This window comes from Panulirus ornatus, chromosome 48, assembly GCF_036320965.1.
Source record: "Panulirus ornatus isolate Po-2019 chromosome 48, ASM3632096v1, whole genome shotgun sequence".
In the NCBI taxonomy this organism is placed as follows: domain Eukaryota; kingdom Metazoa; phylum Arthropoda; class Malacostraca; order Decapoda; family Palinuridae; genus Panulirus; species Panulirus ornatus.
Window position 1 is genome coordinate 10,382,547 of NC_092271.1, and position 16,916 is coordinate 10,399,462.

The window sequence follows — 16,916 nt, forward strand, 5'->3', positions numbered from 1 at the left end:
AGATATCTAAAACACTTTACTTCCTCCAGTTTTTCTCCATTCAAACTTACCTCCCAGTTGACTTGACCCTCAACCCTACTGTGCCTAATAACCTTGCTCTTATTCACATTTACTCTTAACTTTCTTCTTTCACACACTTTACCAAACTCAGTCACCAGCTTCTGCAGTTTCTCACATGAATCAGCCACCAGCGCTGTATCATCAGCGAACAACAACTGACTCACTTCCCAAGCTCTCTCATCCACAACAGACTGCATACTTGCCCCTCTTTCCAAAACTCTTGCATTCACCTCCTTAACAACTCCATCCATAAACAAAGTAAACAACCATGGAGACATCACACACCCCTGCCGCAAACCTACATTCACTGAGAACCAATCACTTTCCTCTCTTCCTACACGTACACATGCCTTACATCCTCGATAAAAACTTTTCACTGCTCCTAACAACTTGCCTCCCACACCATATATTCTTAGTACCTTCCACAGAGCATCTCTATCAACTCTATCATATGCCTTCTCCAGATCCATAAATGCTACATACTAATCCATTTGCTTTTTTCACATACATTCTTCAAGGCAAACACCTGATCCACACATCCTCTACCACTTCTGAAACCACACTGCTCTTCCCCAATCTGATGCTCTGTACATGCTTTCACCCTCTCAGTCAATACCCTCCCATATAATTTACCAGGAATACTCAACAAACTTATACCTATGTAATTTGAGCACTCATCCCCTTTGCCTTTGTACAATGGCACTATGCAAGCATTCCGCCAATCCTCAGGCACCTCACCATGAATCATACATCCATATATATATATATATATATATATATATATATATATATATATATATATATATATATATATATATATATATATATAGTGCCATTGTACAAAGGCAAAGGGGATAAGAGTGAGTGCTCAGATTACAGAGGTATAAGTTTGTTGAGTATTCCTGGGAAATTATATGGGAGGGTATTGATTGAGAGGGTGAAGGCATGTACAGAGCATCAGATTGGGGAAGAGCAGTGTGGTTTCAGAAGTGGTAGAGGATGTGTGGATCAGGTGTTTGCTTTGAAGAATGTATGTGAGAAATACTTAGAAAAGCAAATGGATTTGTATGTAGCATTTATGGATCTGGAGAAGGCATATGATAGAGTTGATAGAGATGCTCTGTGGAAGGTATTAAGAATATATGGTGTGGGAGGAAAGTTGTTAGAAGCAGTGAAAAGTTTTTGTCGAGGATGTAAGGCATGTGTACGTGTAGGAAGAGAGGAAAGTGATTGGTTCTCAGTGAATGTAGGTTTGCGGCAGGGGTGTGTGATGTCTCCATGGTTGTTTAATTTGTTTATGGATGGGGTTGTTAGGGAGGTAAATGCAAGAGTTTTGGAAAGAGGGGCAAGTATGAAGTCTGTTGGGGATGAGAGAGCTTGGGAAGTGAGTCAGTTGTTGTTCGCTGTTGATACAGCGCTGGTGGCTGATTCATGTGAGAAACTGCAGAAGCTGGTGACTGAGTTTGGTAAAGTGTGTGAAAGAAGAAAGTTAAGAGTAAATGTGAATAAGAGCAAGGTTATTAGGTACAGTAGGGTTGAGGGTCAAGTCAATTGGGAGGTGAGTTTGAATGGAGAAAAACTGGAGGATGTGAAGTGTTTTAGATATCTGGGAGTGGATCTGGCAGCGGATGGAACCATGGAAGCGGAAGTGGATCATAGGGTGGGGGAGGGGGCGAAAATTCTGGGGGCCTTGAAGAATGTGTGGGAGTCGAGAACATTATCTCGGAAAGCAAAAATGGGTATGTTTGAAGGAATAGTGGTTCCAACAATGTTGTATGGTTGCGAGGCGTGGGCTATGGATAGAGTTGTGCGCAGGAGGATGGATGTGCTGGAAATGAGATGTTTGAGGACAATGTGTGGTGTGAGGTGGTTTGATCGAGTGAGTAACGTAAGGGTAAGAGAGATGTGTGGAAATAAAAAGAGCGTGGTTGAGAGAGCAGAAGAGGGTGTTTTGAAGAGGTTTGGGCACATGGAGAGGATGAGTGAGGAAAGATTAACCAAGAGGATATATGTGTCGGAGGTGGAGGGAACAAGGAGAAGAGGGAGACCAAATTGGAGGTGGAAAGATGGAGTGAAAAAGATTTTGTGTGATCGGGGCCTGAACATGCAGGAGGGTGAAAGGAGGGCAAGGAATAGAGTGAATTGGAGCGATGTGGTATACCGGGGTTGACGTGCTGTCAGTGGATTGAATCAAGGCATGTGAAGCGTCTGGGGTAAACCATGGAAAGCTGTGTAGGTATGTATATTTGCGTGTGTGGACGTGTGTATGTACATGTGTATGGGGGGGGGGGGGGGTTGGGCCATTTCTTTCGTCTGTTTCCTTGCGCTACCTCGCAAACGCGGGAGACAGCGACAAAGCATAAAAAAAAAAAAAAAAAAAAATATATATTTTTATACTAATCGCCATTTCCCGCATTAGCGAGGTAGCGTTAAGAACAGAGGATGAGGACTGGGCCTTTGAGGGAATATCCTCACCTGGCCCCTTTCTCTGTTTCTTCTTTTGGAAAAAAAAAAAAAATGAGGGGAGGATTTCCAGCCTCCCGCTCCCTTCCCTTTTAGTCGCCTTCTACGACACGCAGGGAATACGTGGGAAGTATTCTTTCTCCCCTATCCACAGGGATAATATATATATATATATATATATATATATATATATATATATATATATATATATATATATATATATATATATATATATATATATATTCCCATAGTCCACGGGGAAATGAAATACGATAAGTTCCCAAGTGCACTTCCGTGTAATAATAACATCATCAGGGGAGATACAAGAAAGAAATGTAAGTCAATTGATGTACAACGAAAAGACGTAGCTAAGACGCCATTTTGGTAAACAAGTGATTGTCCAAGGCAGACAACGAGCGATCATAAACTTATTATGTGGGCAAGAAGGGGAATTGTTTACAAATCTTATCAACAATAAAGCTATCCAATTTGTATAAGCCTTGTGTATTTGGTAATAGAAGATTCAATGATATTTCTCGTGGTACTGGAGTTAGAGTTAATAACTGAGATGGCATTACTCCAGTCAGTACAATGATCATAGTTTTTAACGTGATTAAGTGAGGCATTTGATTCGTGTCCTGTTCTTATACTATATTTATGTTGCTTAAGTCTAACAGAAAGATCCTTACCAGTCTGCCCAACACAAAACTTATCACAATTTCTACATGGCACTTTATAGATGCATCCAGAATTTTCTGGTGTGTTCTTGATTAAGATATTCTTTATAGTATTATTGTTGCTAAAGGCAACATTTACATTAAAGTTTTTGAGCAACATGGGAAGTAAAGTGAAATTATTATCAAAAGGGAGAACTAAAAGATTCTTGGTGTCAATGGGAGGTTTGGGTTCAACCCTATAGAATGATTTCTTAGCTAAGTAAGGGATTTATCAATAAAAGATCTAGGGTTCTTTAACTTAGATCCAATAGAATATTTCTTCTCAAACTAACCATCAGTAAACTCTGGACTGCAAATACGTAATGTCCTAAAAAACATAGATTGAAATGATGATAATCTAACTGTCGCGTTGAGATGAGTAATAATGGATATATGAGCATACATTGGTAGTTTTTCTGTATATGCTAAACTTAAGCTTGCTTCCTTGCCTATGGATCATGCAATCTAAGAATGGTAACACAGTATTATTTTCATTTTCTACATTAGATTTGATGAAAGGTAAGGGGAGAAATATGTGTAAACTTTCATTTGTTGACCAAACAAAGAACATCATCTACATACCTAAACCAAATTGCATTAGAAGGTAAGATATCCTTTAGTAATTTTGTTTCAAAGAATTCCATTTAAAGATTACTTAGTACAGTATAGTGGTTCCAATGATGTTATATGGTTGTGTGGCATGGGCTATAGGTAGGTTTGTGCGGAGGAGGTTAGATATGTTGCAAATGAAATGTTTGAGGACAACATTTGGTGTGAGGTGGTTTGATCGAGTAATTCATGAAAGGGTAAGAGAGATGTGTGGTAATGAAAAGAGTGTGACTGAGAAGGCAGATGAGGGTGAGTTAAAATGGCTTGGACACATGGAGAGAATGAGTGAAGATAGATTGACAAAGAGGATATATGCGTCTGAGAGGGAGGGAATAAGGAGAAGTAGGAGACCAAATTAGAGGTGGAAGGATGGAGTAAAAAAGAATTTGAACGATCGGGGCCTGAAGATACAGAAGGGTGAAAGGCGTGCATGGATTAGAGTGAATTGGAACGATGTGGTATACCGAGGTCGACGTGCTGTCAATGGATTGAACCAGGGCATGTGAAGCGTCTGGGAAGCCTGGATGTGGAAAGGGAGCTGTGGTTTCGGTGCATTACACATGTCAGCTAGAGACAGAGTGAACGAATGTGTCCTTTTTTTGTCTCTTCCTAGCGCTACCTCGCGCACATTTGGGGGAAGGGGGTTGTTATTTCATGTGTGGCGGGGTGGCGATGGGAATGAATAAGGGCAGACAGTATGAATTATGTACATGTGTATATATGTATATGTCTTTGTGTGTATATATATGTATACGTTGAGATGTATGGGTATGTATATTTGCGTGTGTGGACGTGTATGTATATACATGTGTATGTGGGTGGGTTGGGCCATTTCTTTCGTCTGTTTCCTTGCGCTACCTCGCTAGCTCGGGAGACAATGACAAAGCAAAATAAATGAATAAATATAAATGAATAAATATAAATGAATATATAAATATATATATATATATATATATATATATATATATATATTTATATATAGATTTATATATATATATTTATATACATATATATATATTTTTTTTTTTTTTTTTTTTTTTTTGCTTTGTCGCTGTCTCCCGCGTTTGCGAGGTAGCGCAAGGAAACAGACGAAAGAAATGGCCCAACCCACCCCCATACACATGTATATACATACGTCCACACACGTAAATATACATACCTACACAGCTTTCCATGGTTTACCCCAGACGCTTCACATGACTTGATTCAATCCACTGACAGCACGTCAACCCCGGTATACCACATCGCTCCAATTCACTCTATTCCTTGCCCTCCTTTCACCCTCCTGCATGTTCAGGCCCCGATCACACAAAATCTTTTTCACTCCATCTTTCCACCTCCAATTTGGTCTCCCTCTTCTCCTCGTTCCCTCCACCTCCGACACATATATCCTCTTGGTCAATCTTTCCTCACTCATTCTCTTCATGTGCCCAAACCATTTCAAAACACCCTCTTCTGCTCTCTCAACCACGCTCTTTTTATTTCCACACATCTCTCTTACCCTTACGTTACTTACTCGATCAAACCCACCTCACACCACACATTGTCCTCAAACATTTCATTTCCAGCACATCCATCCTCCTGCGCACAACTCTATCCATAGCCCACGCCTCGCAACCATACAACATTGTTGGAACCACTATTCCTTCAAACATACCCATTTTTGCTTTCCGAGATAATGTTCTCGACTTCCACACATTCTTCAAGGCTCCCAGAATTTTCGCCCCCTCCCCCACCCTATGATCCACTTCCGCTTCCATGGTTCCATCCGCTGCCAGATCCACACCCAGATATCTAAAACACTTCACTTCCTCCAGTTTTTCTCCATTCAAACTCACCTCCCAGTTGACTTGACCCTCAACCCTACTGTACCTAATAACCTTGCTCTTATTCACATTTACTCTTAACTTTCTTCTTTCACACACTTTACCAAACTCTGTCACCAGCTTCTGCAGTTTCTCACATGAATCAGCCACCAGCGCTGTATCATCAGCGAACAAAAACTGACTCACTTCCCAAGCTCTCTCATCCCCAACAGACTTCATACTTCCCCCTATTTCCAAAACTCTTGCATTTACCTCCCTAACAACCCCATCCATAAACAAATTAAACAACCATGGAGACATCACACACCCCTGCCGCAAACCTACATTCACTGAGAACCAATCACTTTCCTCTCTTCCTACACGTACACATGCCTTACATCCTCGATAAAAACTTTTCACTGCTTCTAACAACTTGCCTCCCACACCATATGTTCTTAATACCTTCCACAGAGCATCTCTATCAACTCTATCATATATATATATATATTTTTCTTTCTTTCTTTTAAACTATTCGACATTTCCCGCGTTAGCGAGGTAGCATTAAGAACAGAGGACTGGGCCTTTGAGGGAATACCCTCACCTGGCCCAATTCTCTGTTCCTTCTTTTGGAAAAAAAAAAAAAAAAAAAAAAAAACGAGAGGGGAGGATTTCCAGCCCCCCGCTCCCTCCCCTTTTAGTCGCCTTCTACGACACGCAGGGAATACGTGGGAAGTATTCTTAATCCCTTATCCCCAGGGATAATATATATATATATATATATATATATATATATATATATATATATATATATATATATATATATATATATATATATATATATATATATATATTATCCCTGGGGATAGGGGATTAAGAATACTTCCCACGTATTCCCTGCGTGTCGTAGAAGGCGACTAAAAGGGGAGGGAGCGGGGGACTGGAAATCCTCCCCTCTCGTTTATTTTTTTTAATTTTCCAAAAGAAGGAACAGAGAATTGGGCCAGGTGAGGGTATTCCCTCAAAGGCCCAGTCCTCTGTTCTTAATGCTACCTCGCTAACGCGGGAAATGGCGAATAGTTTAAAAGAAAAGAAAAGATATATATATATATATATATATATATATATATATATATATATATATATATATATATATATATATATATATATATATATATATATATATATATACTTTTGGATGTTAATGTGCTGAGAGGTGCTACTGGAGGGATGTCTGATCATTATCTTGTGGAGGCTAAGGTGAAGATTTGTATGGGTTTTCAGAAAAGAAGAGTGAATGTTAGGGTGAAGAGGGTGGTGAGAGTAAGTGAGCTTGGGAAGGAGACTTGTTTGAGGAAGTACCAGGAGAGACTGAGTACAGAATGGAAAAAGGTGAGAACAATGGAAGTAAGGGGAGTGGGGCAGGAATGGGATATATTTAGGGAATCAGTGATGGATTGCGCAAAAGATGCTTGTGGCATGAGAAGAGTGGGAGGTGGGTTGACTAGAAAGGGTAGTGAGTGGTGGGATGAAGAAGTAAGATTATCAGTGAAAGAGAAGAGAGAGGCATTTGGACGATTTTTGCAGGGAAAAAATGCAATTGAGTGGGAGATGTATAAAAGAAAGAGACAGGAGGTCAAGAGAAAGGTGCAAGAGGTGAAAAAGAGGGAAAATGAGAGTTGGGGTGAGAGAGTATCATTAGATTTTAGGGAGAATAAAAAGATATTCTGGAAGGAGGTAAATAAAGTGCGTAAGACAAGGGAGCAAATGGGAACTTCAGTGAAGGGCGCAAATGGGGAGGTGATAACAAGTAGTGGTGATGTGAGAAAGAGATGGAGTGAGTATTTTGAAGGTTTGTTGAATGTGTTTGATGATAGAGTGGCAGATATAGGGTGTTTTGGTCGAGGTGGTGTGCAAAGTGAGAGGGTTAGGGAAAATGATTTGGTAAACAGAGAAGAGGTAGTAAAAGCTTTGCGGAAGATGAAAGCCGGCAAGGCAGCAGGTTTGGATGGTATTGCAGTGGAATTTATTAAAAAAGGGGGTGACTGTATTATTGACTGGTTGGTAAAGTTATTTAATGTATGTATGACTCATGGTGAGGTGCCTGAGGATTGGCGGAATGCGTGCATAGTGCCATTGTACAAAGGCAAAGGGGATAAGAGTGAGTGCTCAAATTTCAGAGGTATAAGTTTGTTGAGTATTCCTGGTAAATTATATGGGAGAGTATTGATTGAGAGGGTGAAGGCATGTACAGAGCATCAGATTGGAGAAGAGCAGTGTGGTTTCAGAAGTGGTAGAGGATGTGTGGATCAGGTGTTTGCTTTGAAGAATGTATGTGAGAATACTTAGAAAAGCAAATGGATTTGTATGTAGCATTTATGGATCTGGAGAAGGCATATGATAGAGTTGATAGAGATGCTCTGTGGAAGGTATTAAGAATATATGGTGTGGGAGGCAAGTTGTTAGAAGCAGTGAAAAGTTTTTATCGAGGATGTAAGGCATGTGTACGTGCAGGAAGAGAGGAAAGTGATTGGTTCTCAGTGAATGTAGGTTTGCGGCAGGGGTGTGTGATGTCTCCATGGTTGTTTAATTTGTTTATGGATGGGGTTGTTAGGGAGGTGAATGCAAGAGTTTTGGAAAGAGGGGCAAGTATGAAGTCTGTTGTGGATGAGAGAGCTTGGGAAGTGAGTCAGTTGTTGTTCGCTGATGATACAGCGCTGGTGGCTGATTCATGTGAGAAACTGCAGAAGCTGGTGACTGAGTTTGGTAAAGTGTGTGAAAGAAGAAAGTTAAGAGTAAATGTGAATAAGAGCAAGGTTATTAGGTACAGTAGGGTTGAGTGTCAAGTCAATTGGGAGGTAAGTTTGAATGGAGAAAAACTGGAGGAAGTAAAGTGTTTTAGATATCTGGGAGTGGATCTGGCAGCGGATGGAACCATGGAAGCGGAAGTGGATCATAGGGTGGGGGAGGGGGCGAAAATTCTGGGAGCCTTGAAGAATGTTTGGAAGTCGAGAACATTATCTCGGAAAGCAAAAATGGGTATGTTTGAAGTAATAGTGGTTCCAACAATGTTGTATGGTTGCGAGGCGTGGGCTATGGATAGAGTTGTGCGCAGGAGGGTGGATGTACTGGAAATGAGGTGTTTGAGGACAATGTGTGGTGTGAGGTGGTTTGATCGAGTAAGTAACGTAAGGGTAAGAGAGATGTGTGGAAATAAAAAGAGTGTGGTTGAGAGAGCAGAAGAGGTTGTTTTGAAATGGTTTGGGCACATGGAGAGAATGAGTGAGGAAAGATTGACCAAGAGGATATATGTGTCGGAGGTGGAGGGAACGAGAAGTGGGAGACCAAATTGGAGGTGGAAAGATGGAGTGAAAAAGATTTTGTGTGATCGGGGCCTGAACATGCAGGAGGGTGAAAGGAGGGCAAGGAATAGAGCGAATTGGATCGATGTGGTATACCGGGGTTGACGTGCTGTCAGTGGATTGAATCAGGGCATGTGAAGCGTCTGGGGTAAACCATGGAAAGCTGTGTAGGTATGTATATTTGTGTGTGTGGACGTGTATGTATATACATGTGTATGGGGTGGGTTGGGCCATTTCTTTCGTCTGTTTCCTTGCGCTACCTCGCAAACGCGGGAGACAGCGACAAAGAAAAAAAAATATATATATATCAATATATATATATATATATATATATATATATATATATATATATATATATATATATATATATATATATATATATATATTGTGTGAAAGAAATGCCCGGGAGTTTTCCCGTCGAGTAAATAATGTACAGATCAGTTGTAAACTTTGCCAACAAAGCTGCTCCCACTCTGCAACATCATATACTTGACTGTTGTAAAATTACTTTCAGAGATGATTCATACAGAACATAAGATATGTGTAATCCATAACAATATTCTACCTCGGATACTTGAAAAGTATCACAACTTTGCTCATTGTAAATAGGTCTTTTATTTTGTCTCTATATGTAACCCAGTAAATGTTGTTCGGCCTTTGTAAACTTCACTAGCCATGTAAACTGCTGGATAATTACTCCAGTGTTGCCTAGTCCTTCTTATATTTTACTCATTATGTGACCTATCATGTCATCCAATTACAAATCTTCATGGTTCATAAACCTTAATGGTCTTCACAAACCTTCATGGTCTTCCCAAACCTTCACGGTCTTCACAAACCTTTATCCACCTGATAACCGTCGGTCATGAAAATGTCCAGCCTCCTCCCGTCATGCACGCCCTACACAGGCCTGACCTTGGTGCCCTGCCTCAGGGTAATCACGTGGTTGTGAGGTATTGTTTTCCCTGAATGACCTCATCCCTTTGTTCTGCTCCGACAGCTGGAGGAGGCGGGGAGGCTCCATGCCACCTTGCTGCGGCTCCTGAAGGCCACCGCCACAGCCAAGGGCCCCAGGGTCACCCTGGACGAGGCCACCCTCACTCTCAGCACCTCCTCCTCTGCCACGGCGGAGGATCAGAACGAGACTAAGGAGGACGACGAGGATGAGAGACAACTGCCGCCCCAGGACCACAGCCTCATCTACAGGTGCCCCTCCACTGTGGCCACACGGCATCGTGTTATCTCTCTCATAACACGATGACGTGAACTAACACTGTCAGTTATAGCTGTCCGCAGCAATAACTTTTGTGGCTTCTAATCCTATTACCTTTTGTAACTTTTATACGATAATTTTCATAGTCACCACTGTCATCAGCCATTCCAGCTCGTCACAACAGTTATACCTGATGACGATACAAGTTATCATAACAATAGGCATCATTAGATTACATAGAGCAACACTGCACTGGAAAGATCTTAGTATCTTCACTTACCCATATCCATATTAACACTTATATTAACACTCATGCTTACTATTCCATACACGAATTTGACTTTTATACCTTCAAGATAGAGTTATGCCATTCAGTGACACAGCCTAATGCTCATAGTTTTGCATGTTTTCCTAACTTTTGAGAGCAATATTAATGGATCTGATGACACCAGAGTAATTCCTTTTAGGGATTCCAGATGTGGTGTAGCTATGAGACAAGGGTGTACAATATGATCTGCGTGTTGTCCTTCTTGAATGTGATCCTAATATTTATGACAGTGATGAAACACACCAGGTTGTCAGCTGTTGTCAGTGTTTGTGGGGGGGGGGTTCGTTTTCATGCATGTCTTATTCGTTCTTTTTTATCTTTTACTCAGCACTGTTTTTCTGTAGTCATGGACGAAAGTCAGGTGTTAAAAGAGGAAAATAATGACATTAGAAAAATAGATCACTTATGGTAATCAATATGTGTTTTATGATATCTCAGATCAGAATTATGTGTTTTAATGATTAAGCCCAAAGTTTATCTCGAGACTTACCTGTATGTTTGTGGTCGTCAGGAGCAAGGGGTCCCTGGCTCGACTCCGCTGGGGGCAGCACCTGGGGGAGCGGCCTGCTGGCGTGGCTGTCAACCCCTGGAGCAACGACATCTACGTTACGGGCAGCGACACGTGTAGGTAGGCATACCACTCCTCACTGGACAGCGAGAGTCGAGGTTTACTTAGTTTCATCACAAGATTTACCAGTTCACATGTGCCACGGCGTGGCCAAGATATCACAAGACCTCGATATCTTGAGTGCTTATGATTCTGAAAATGAATGTGGAGATTTCACGTGTTGGAGGGGGCAGCATGTGCTTCAGATATCATCAGTTGAAGGGGGCAGCATATGATGGTTTGAAAGGGCGATATGTCTTCGACACTATATTTTATTGGGTCATTGTAAGGTATTCGGTATCACTGACTTGGACATTCTGGGATTGGATCAAATGTTTATAACGAATCGCAGGATCAGAATCGTCTCATGTGTGTGCATAGAATGACACTGTTGTTGGTGTGTGCAGGGTGTACGTGTTCGACGGGAGCGGCCGCCAGGTGACGTCTTTTGGATCGCGGGGTCATTCCGACGGCCAGTTCCTGTGTCCCATCGGCCTAGCCTTCAGCCATATCTCCAGAGAGGTCTTCATCACAGGTACATCTCGGCCCCTGGCACAGTTTTCCTCACAGGTCTTCCATGACAATGTTTGCAATATATAGACTTTCTGTCAGCGAAGAATAGTACAGTACAGTCATTATTAGCGATCGAAACTATTATTTTGATCTAGGTTCTTTGAAGATGCAAGCAGGCTCTTATTGTTTTCAGAGTTACTTTTAAAAAGTATTGATCATTCATGCACATATCATCTCCATCAATATCTGTCTGTATTGCTCCTGCTCTCTGTTAATCTGTGCTCCTCCCACAGACAAATGGAAGCACTGCATCCACGTCTTCGACACCGATGGGAACTTTATCAGGCAGCTTGGCCGCAAGGGGAAGGGATTTGGCCACTTCTCCTCCCCGGAGGGCATTGCCACAGATCGCCACGGCAGGATATACGTGGCTGACACCTGCAATCATCGTGTTCAGGTGTGTTTTTGGCCGAGATCGGCAGCAGTAATGACCAGCCCCCTCGTCCTGCTTTACTGCATGAACCATTGTCAACATTTTCACTTCTTGAACTGATCTCACATGACCTACCCCGTCTATGGGGATGTTGAGATTCATCCCACGTTACCTCCGTTCGTTGCTTCGTCAGATCCTTGACGGGGATGGAGTGTTCCTGCGGGAGGTGGGTGTTGTGTCGTCCGAGACGCTGCAGGACGGCCGACGCTACACCAAGAGCGAGTTCAACGAGCCGACAGGCGTCGCCGCCAGCCTTGACGGCTCCAGGGTCTATGTGGCTGACGCCGGTAACCACAGGATCAAGGTAGTTCACCTAAGGTCAAGGGAGGTCACCTTAGGTCAAGGAAGGTCACCTAAGATCAAGGGAGGTCACCTTAAGTCAAGGAAGGTCACCGTAGGTCAAGGGAGGTCACCTTAAGTCAAGGAAGGTCACCGTAGGTCAAGGGAGGTCACCTTAAGTCAAGGAAGGTCACCGTAGGTCAAGGGAGGTCACCTAAGAGTAAACATGGGTTTGCCAGAATCAATTAGGGTCATTCATGTTGTTTGGTAAGTGTGAAGATGGATCAGCTCAGGTCAAGTTGAGTCACTCGACATCATAATGGGGCAGTGGGGACCACACTGGTCAACCTGGGGTCATGATGAGTTACTCAGGGTCAAAGCTGATCACCCTGGATGACGATGGATCACCAACCTTGCTTTCTTAAATTGTTTCCAATTTTCAAAATATTTTCAAGTGTGTGGAAAATATCTAACGCCGTGCGCAAGATCAATGATAACCTCACTCGTATACCTGAGAGTCTTGCAGGATTCTTAATGACGCACGACGCGATGTCATGTTTTATGTAAGGGAATCATGATCTCAGGACGTGTTGACCTTAATGTACGAAAGCGTTTGATGAAGGATCACCAATACAGAATATTTCGATGCCACGTCATTGAGATTTTGTACATTTCAGCACAGCCGAAAGAACTTTTTTTTATTTGTTTCTCCTCATCACTAGAGTCGAATGTGATTTAATGATAACAAGGCAGAATCACTGGCTGTTTAATGCTGGGAAGTGAACCTAACCTCACAATCTTCCTACGTGTCTGGAATTACGGAATACAACGAAAACATCGATTATGAAATTTGCATATGGGTCTTCCATCTCTGTGTTATGATTACAGTAATGTTATCAATGGGAACTTGTGTCTGGTTAAATGATCTCCCAGCAGCCGGCAACCACTGATGGAATAAAGATACATCAGTGAGGTTTGGGCCCTGGTTGTGGGCCCTGGTTGTGGGCCCTGGTTGTGGGTCCTGGTTGTGGGCCCTGGTTGTGGGTCCTGGTTGTGGGCCCTGGTTGTGGGCCCTGGTTGTGGGCCCTGGTTGTGGGCCCTGGTTTTGGGCCCTGGTTGTGGGCCCTGGTTTTGGGCCCTGGTTGTAGGTCCTGGTTGTAGGCCCTGGTTGTGGGCCCTGGTTGTGGGCCCTGGTTGTGGGCCCTGGTTGCGGGTCCTGGTTGTCAAAGTGTTGTTGCAACACCAGCTCACTAGTGGAAGTTGAATATGTACACATTCTTACCTAAAACCAAACTATAATCATAACCTTGTAACATAAAATGGCTTCATTGGCATGTATAAACACTACAAATGTCTGTTCAGTAAGCTTATCATATTATTGTGCTTTTCATGATACAACACAATACAATACGCAACAGTTGAATTTGATTTTGTAATTGGTGTTAGTTCCTCTGTAAGATACTATTAATGTATTGTAATTTGAGTTGATTACAAAATGTGCTTATACACTTGCCAGCATGAGACGAGGGAGCTGACCACTGTGTCTGTCTTCACAGGTGTTTGACGGAACGACCGGGGAGCGGGTGCTGATGTTTGGCTCGCGGGGCCGACACAAGGGTCAGTTCGAGACCCCGGAGTGCATCGTCGTCGACCCCGAGGGATTCATCCTCGTCGCTGACTCCGGCAACGGCCGCGTCCAGGTCTTCCGGCCCAACGGCAACTTTGTCAGGTTAGTCGCCTTCTTCACCTGGGAACTGATACAGTTGAATCAATCATACAGTCACTACACATTTGCATACAGATAGATAAAAAGAAAAAACAGATACATGTATAAGTCACCGTGGTGGAGAAACAATAACATACACTCACAGCTCAATGGGACAGGTTCGGTCTCAGGTCCCCATGGGGATGGAAGGTATCCAAGTCTGCATTGTTCATGGCGAGTGTCTCTCACGTTAACCTCTTGAAATTAGGTCACCCCTTCATACTATCGGCGAGGACACAACCATAGTTAGGGAGACAGTAAACACATGATGGTTCGGGTGGGCTGGGGTGGAGGGGGATTTTAGTGAATGATAAATTGTTAAGTAAGATACGCAAGAGTCACGAGACGAAACTTAGGATGCAACAAGACCTGACACAAGCCTATGTAATTCATAGAATACATGGTACTATGGTATAGGTCAACTGCTGCCCTCATTTATCAGTCATTTATAATATACAGCTAAAGCCAAAACATCAATTTCATGGAAGATTTTAGAGAAAGCCTCAGTTGTGCCTTACTGTTGGTGGTATGTTGCCCCGAGTCTCGGTCATTCCCTGGCAGTCACCATATTCCACTGAGCCGTTGTCTTACCCAGCTGCAGTTAGCATGTTATCTTGCGTCGTCTTCCTCTCCGTGCTGTAACCGTGAGTCGTTCTATAACTGAACTGGAGTTTGATGTTCCCCTCAGCTGTCCTCCTCCCTCACTGTTGTCAGTACGTTCCCATAAGTCATTTTCTGCGTTTGTTATAGTTAGTGTCTTCCTGAGGAGTCTCATTAAATGCTGTATTAAGTATTTTTTACACTGAGCTTCTTCTAGTTTAGTCATTTTATATTCTTATGTGTGAACTTAATAATTCCCGTTATTAAGACGAGAGCACATGATAGACAAACACCAAGTGATTCTAACATTACCACATGTCCCATTCAAACTTTTTTATACACTGATGTAACGACCCTGTTCCTGTGAGCCATTGTTGTCCCTGACTGTAGCCAGCATGTCCCCCGGCAGGTACCTGGGAGCGAGAGGCAATAGCCATGGCGAGTTTGGCTGGGTGTCGGGCGTGGCGCTCTCCCGGACGCTGGAAGTGGTGGTAACCGACTTCAAGAACAATCTTGTCGCCGTATTTTAGAGTTTCTACAGAAGTCTGCAGGACGTGATAGTGTTACCTATGTCTTGTACTGGAGGAAAAAACCATTGTTGAGGATATGAAATCCATATTTGTGTAGGGAGTTGTTATAGATTTCCTATAAATATATTTACAGTTTACTTTAAGAAATCCAACTGCACGTAGATGCAAAAATATGGAGGTGTTTGTGGTTTTATAAGTTGTTGATATTATTAATCTTGTTAGAGCTCTACAAGCAGTTTTATTACTCTATATATGATAGTAAACACGTCTCCCTCACCCGTCTTGATCAGCCTAGCATTGACTTTTCAGCGAGCCTTCTGAACGCATCCAACGCTTACTACCTCCTTTGCTGTTAACTATATCCATATAGCCCAGTTGAACATACAGGAGATATGTAGTTTCCAGGCATGATGTCAGTTTACTACGTCGAGTATCGGTTCGTAAACTTCGTTATATCACAACGGCTCTTTACCTCTTTAGTCAGCGTCTTAGTAGGTTGTAGGAGACAGCAGTGGGTGGACAGAGTGAGACTTGGAATCATAAGGAACAGCTCCATGAGACATGTTCATAACTCCCAGCTCTACTCGTCCTCTCATGTTTGCGTTAATATATTTGTGTTTGATATGTGTGTGGCTGTTCCTGTGACGACAAAGTACCTTACCGTCCTGAGAAAGAGACTCATATTATTTTAGTAGTAAGAACAAGATGCAATTGTTTCCAGGAAGAGGAAGCGGTAAGCAGTCTCTGTGAGATATTTCCATCAACCAATGATGGTATGAACCCCCACAAAAAACATATCTCTGGCGTGTGACAATGTGGTGTCATGACTTCAGATTATACGGTAATATATGAATGAGTTCGAATCTTGATATGTGTTGTCATGTTCCTGGCCAGTGACACTGGTCTGTAGTCCGAGGCTTTGAAGATGTTGCTTCATCCCCGAGACGAAAATATATGGTAAGGAAGATGTTGTACTGGGGTTCGAATCTTGTTCTGTCATTTCACAGATGGTGTAATGAAAGGCCTCCCAGCCAGCCCCTCCGCTCACGGCGAGAGGGTGGTAGAGGTGAGGCGGAGGACGAGGTGTTGACCATTACAAAGTAGTGTCTCGTGTCGTTTAACTTCTTGTCTGTCGTGTACCGTGTAGTCGTTTGAAAAAGTGGGAATGAAAATGATCGCTTATCTGTTAGCTGAATGATGATTTCTAAGACTGGACTATATTACAGTGTTGTATGTCTTGCTTGTTGTCTGGTGTGACACCAGTGAATGTAGCACTTAGGTCTCTTGCAGAGACGGAAGTCTAGTCTTTTGATTGATGCTTCTCGAACTAAAGCAGATTCACAGATCACACTCCGTAAGGCCTAGATGATATTTATATACACCAGTTATCAGTTACTATGCACACATGTTATTTGCTTTTTTCATTCTTTTTAATTTTCCCTGTGACATAAGAGGACTGATTCTTTTTAATGCACATTACTGATATCTTTAACTGTGTCTATGACTCAACCTGTGATATTGATCAAGATGGATTGTTGACATTGGCATTGCTGTAAATAAACATTTGAAAGCAAAA

At 42.4% G+C, this 16,916-nt stretch overlaps 1 protein-coding gene across 9 annotated transcripts in view; it reads left to right on the top strand.

Annotated features, from left to right (window-relative positions):
• The window catches only part of LOC139764076 (uncharacterized), a 239,659-nt gene extending 222,743 nt beyond the window's left edge, over nt 1–16,916 (top strand). For all 9 annotated transcript variants that reach the window (XM_071690550.1, XM_071690554.1, XM_071690552.1 and 6 more), the window contains exons 6-12: nt 10,013–10,218; nt 11,065–11,181; nt 11,568–11,695; nt 11,967–12,130; nt 12,300–12,470; nt 14,002–14,174; nt 15,220–16,916. In XM_071690550.1, the coding sequence (XP_071546651.1) occupies nt 10,013–10,218; nt 11,065–11,181; nt 11,568–11,695; nt 11,967–12,130; nt 12,300–12,470; nt 14,002–14,174; nt 15,220–15,340 (1,080 nt within the window). In that variant the 3' untranslated portion in view covers nt 15,341–16,916. The remainder of the gene's footprint in view (nt 1–10,012; nt 10,219–11,064; nt 11,182–11,567; nt 11,696–11,966; nt 12,131–12,299; nt 12,471–14,001; nt 14,175–15,219) is intronic.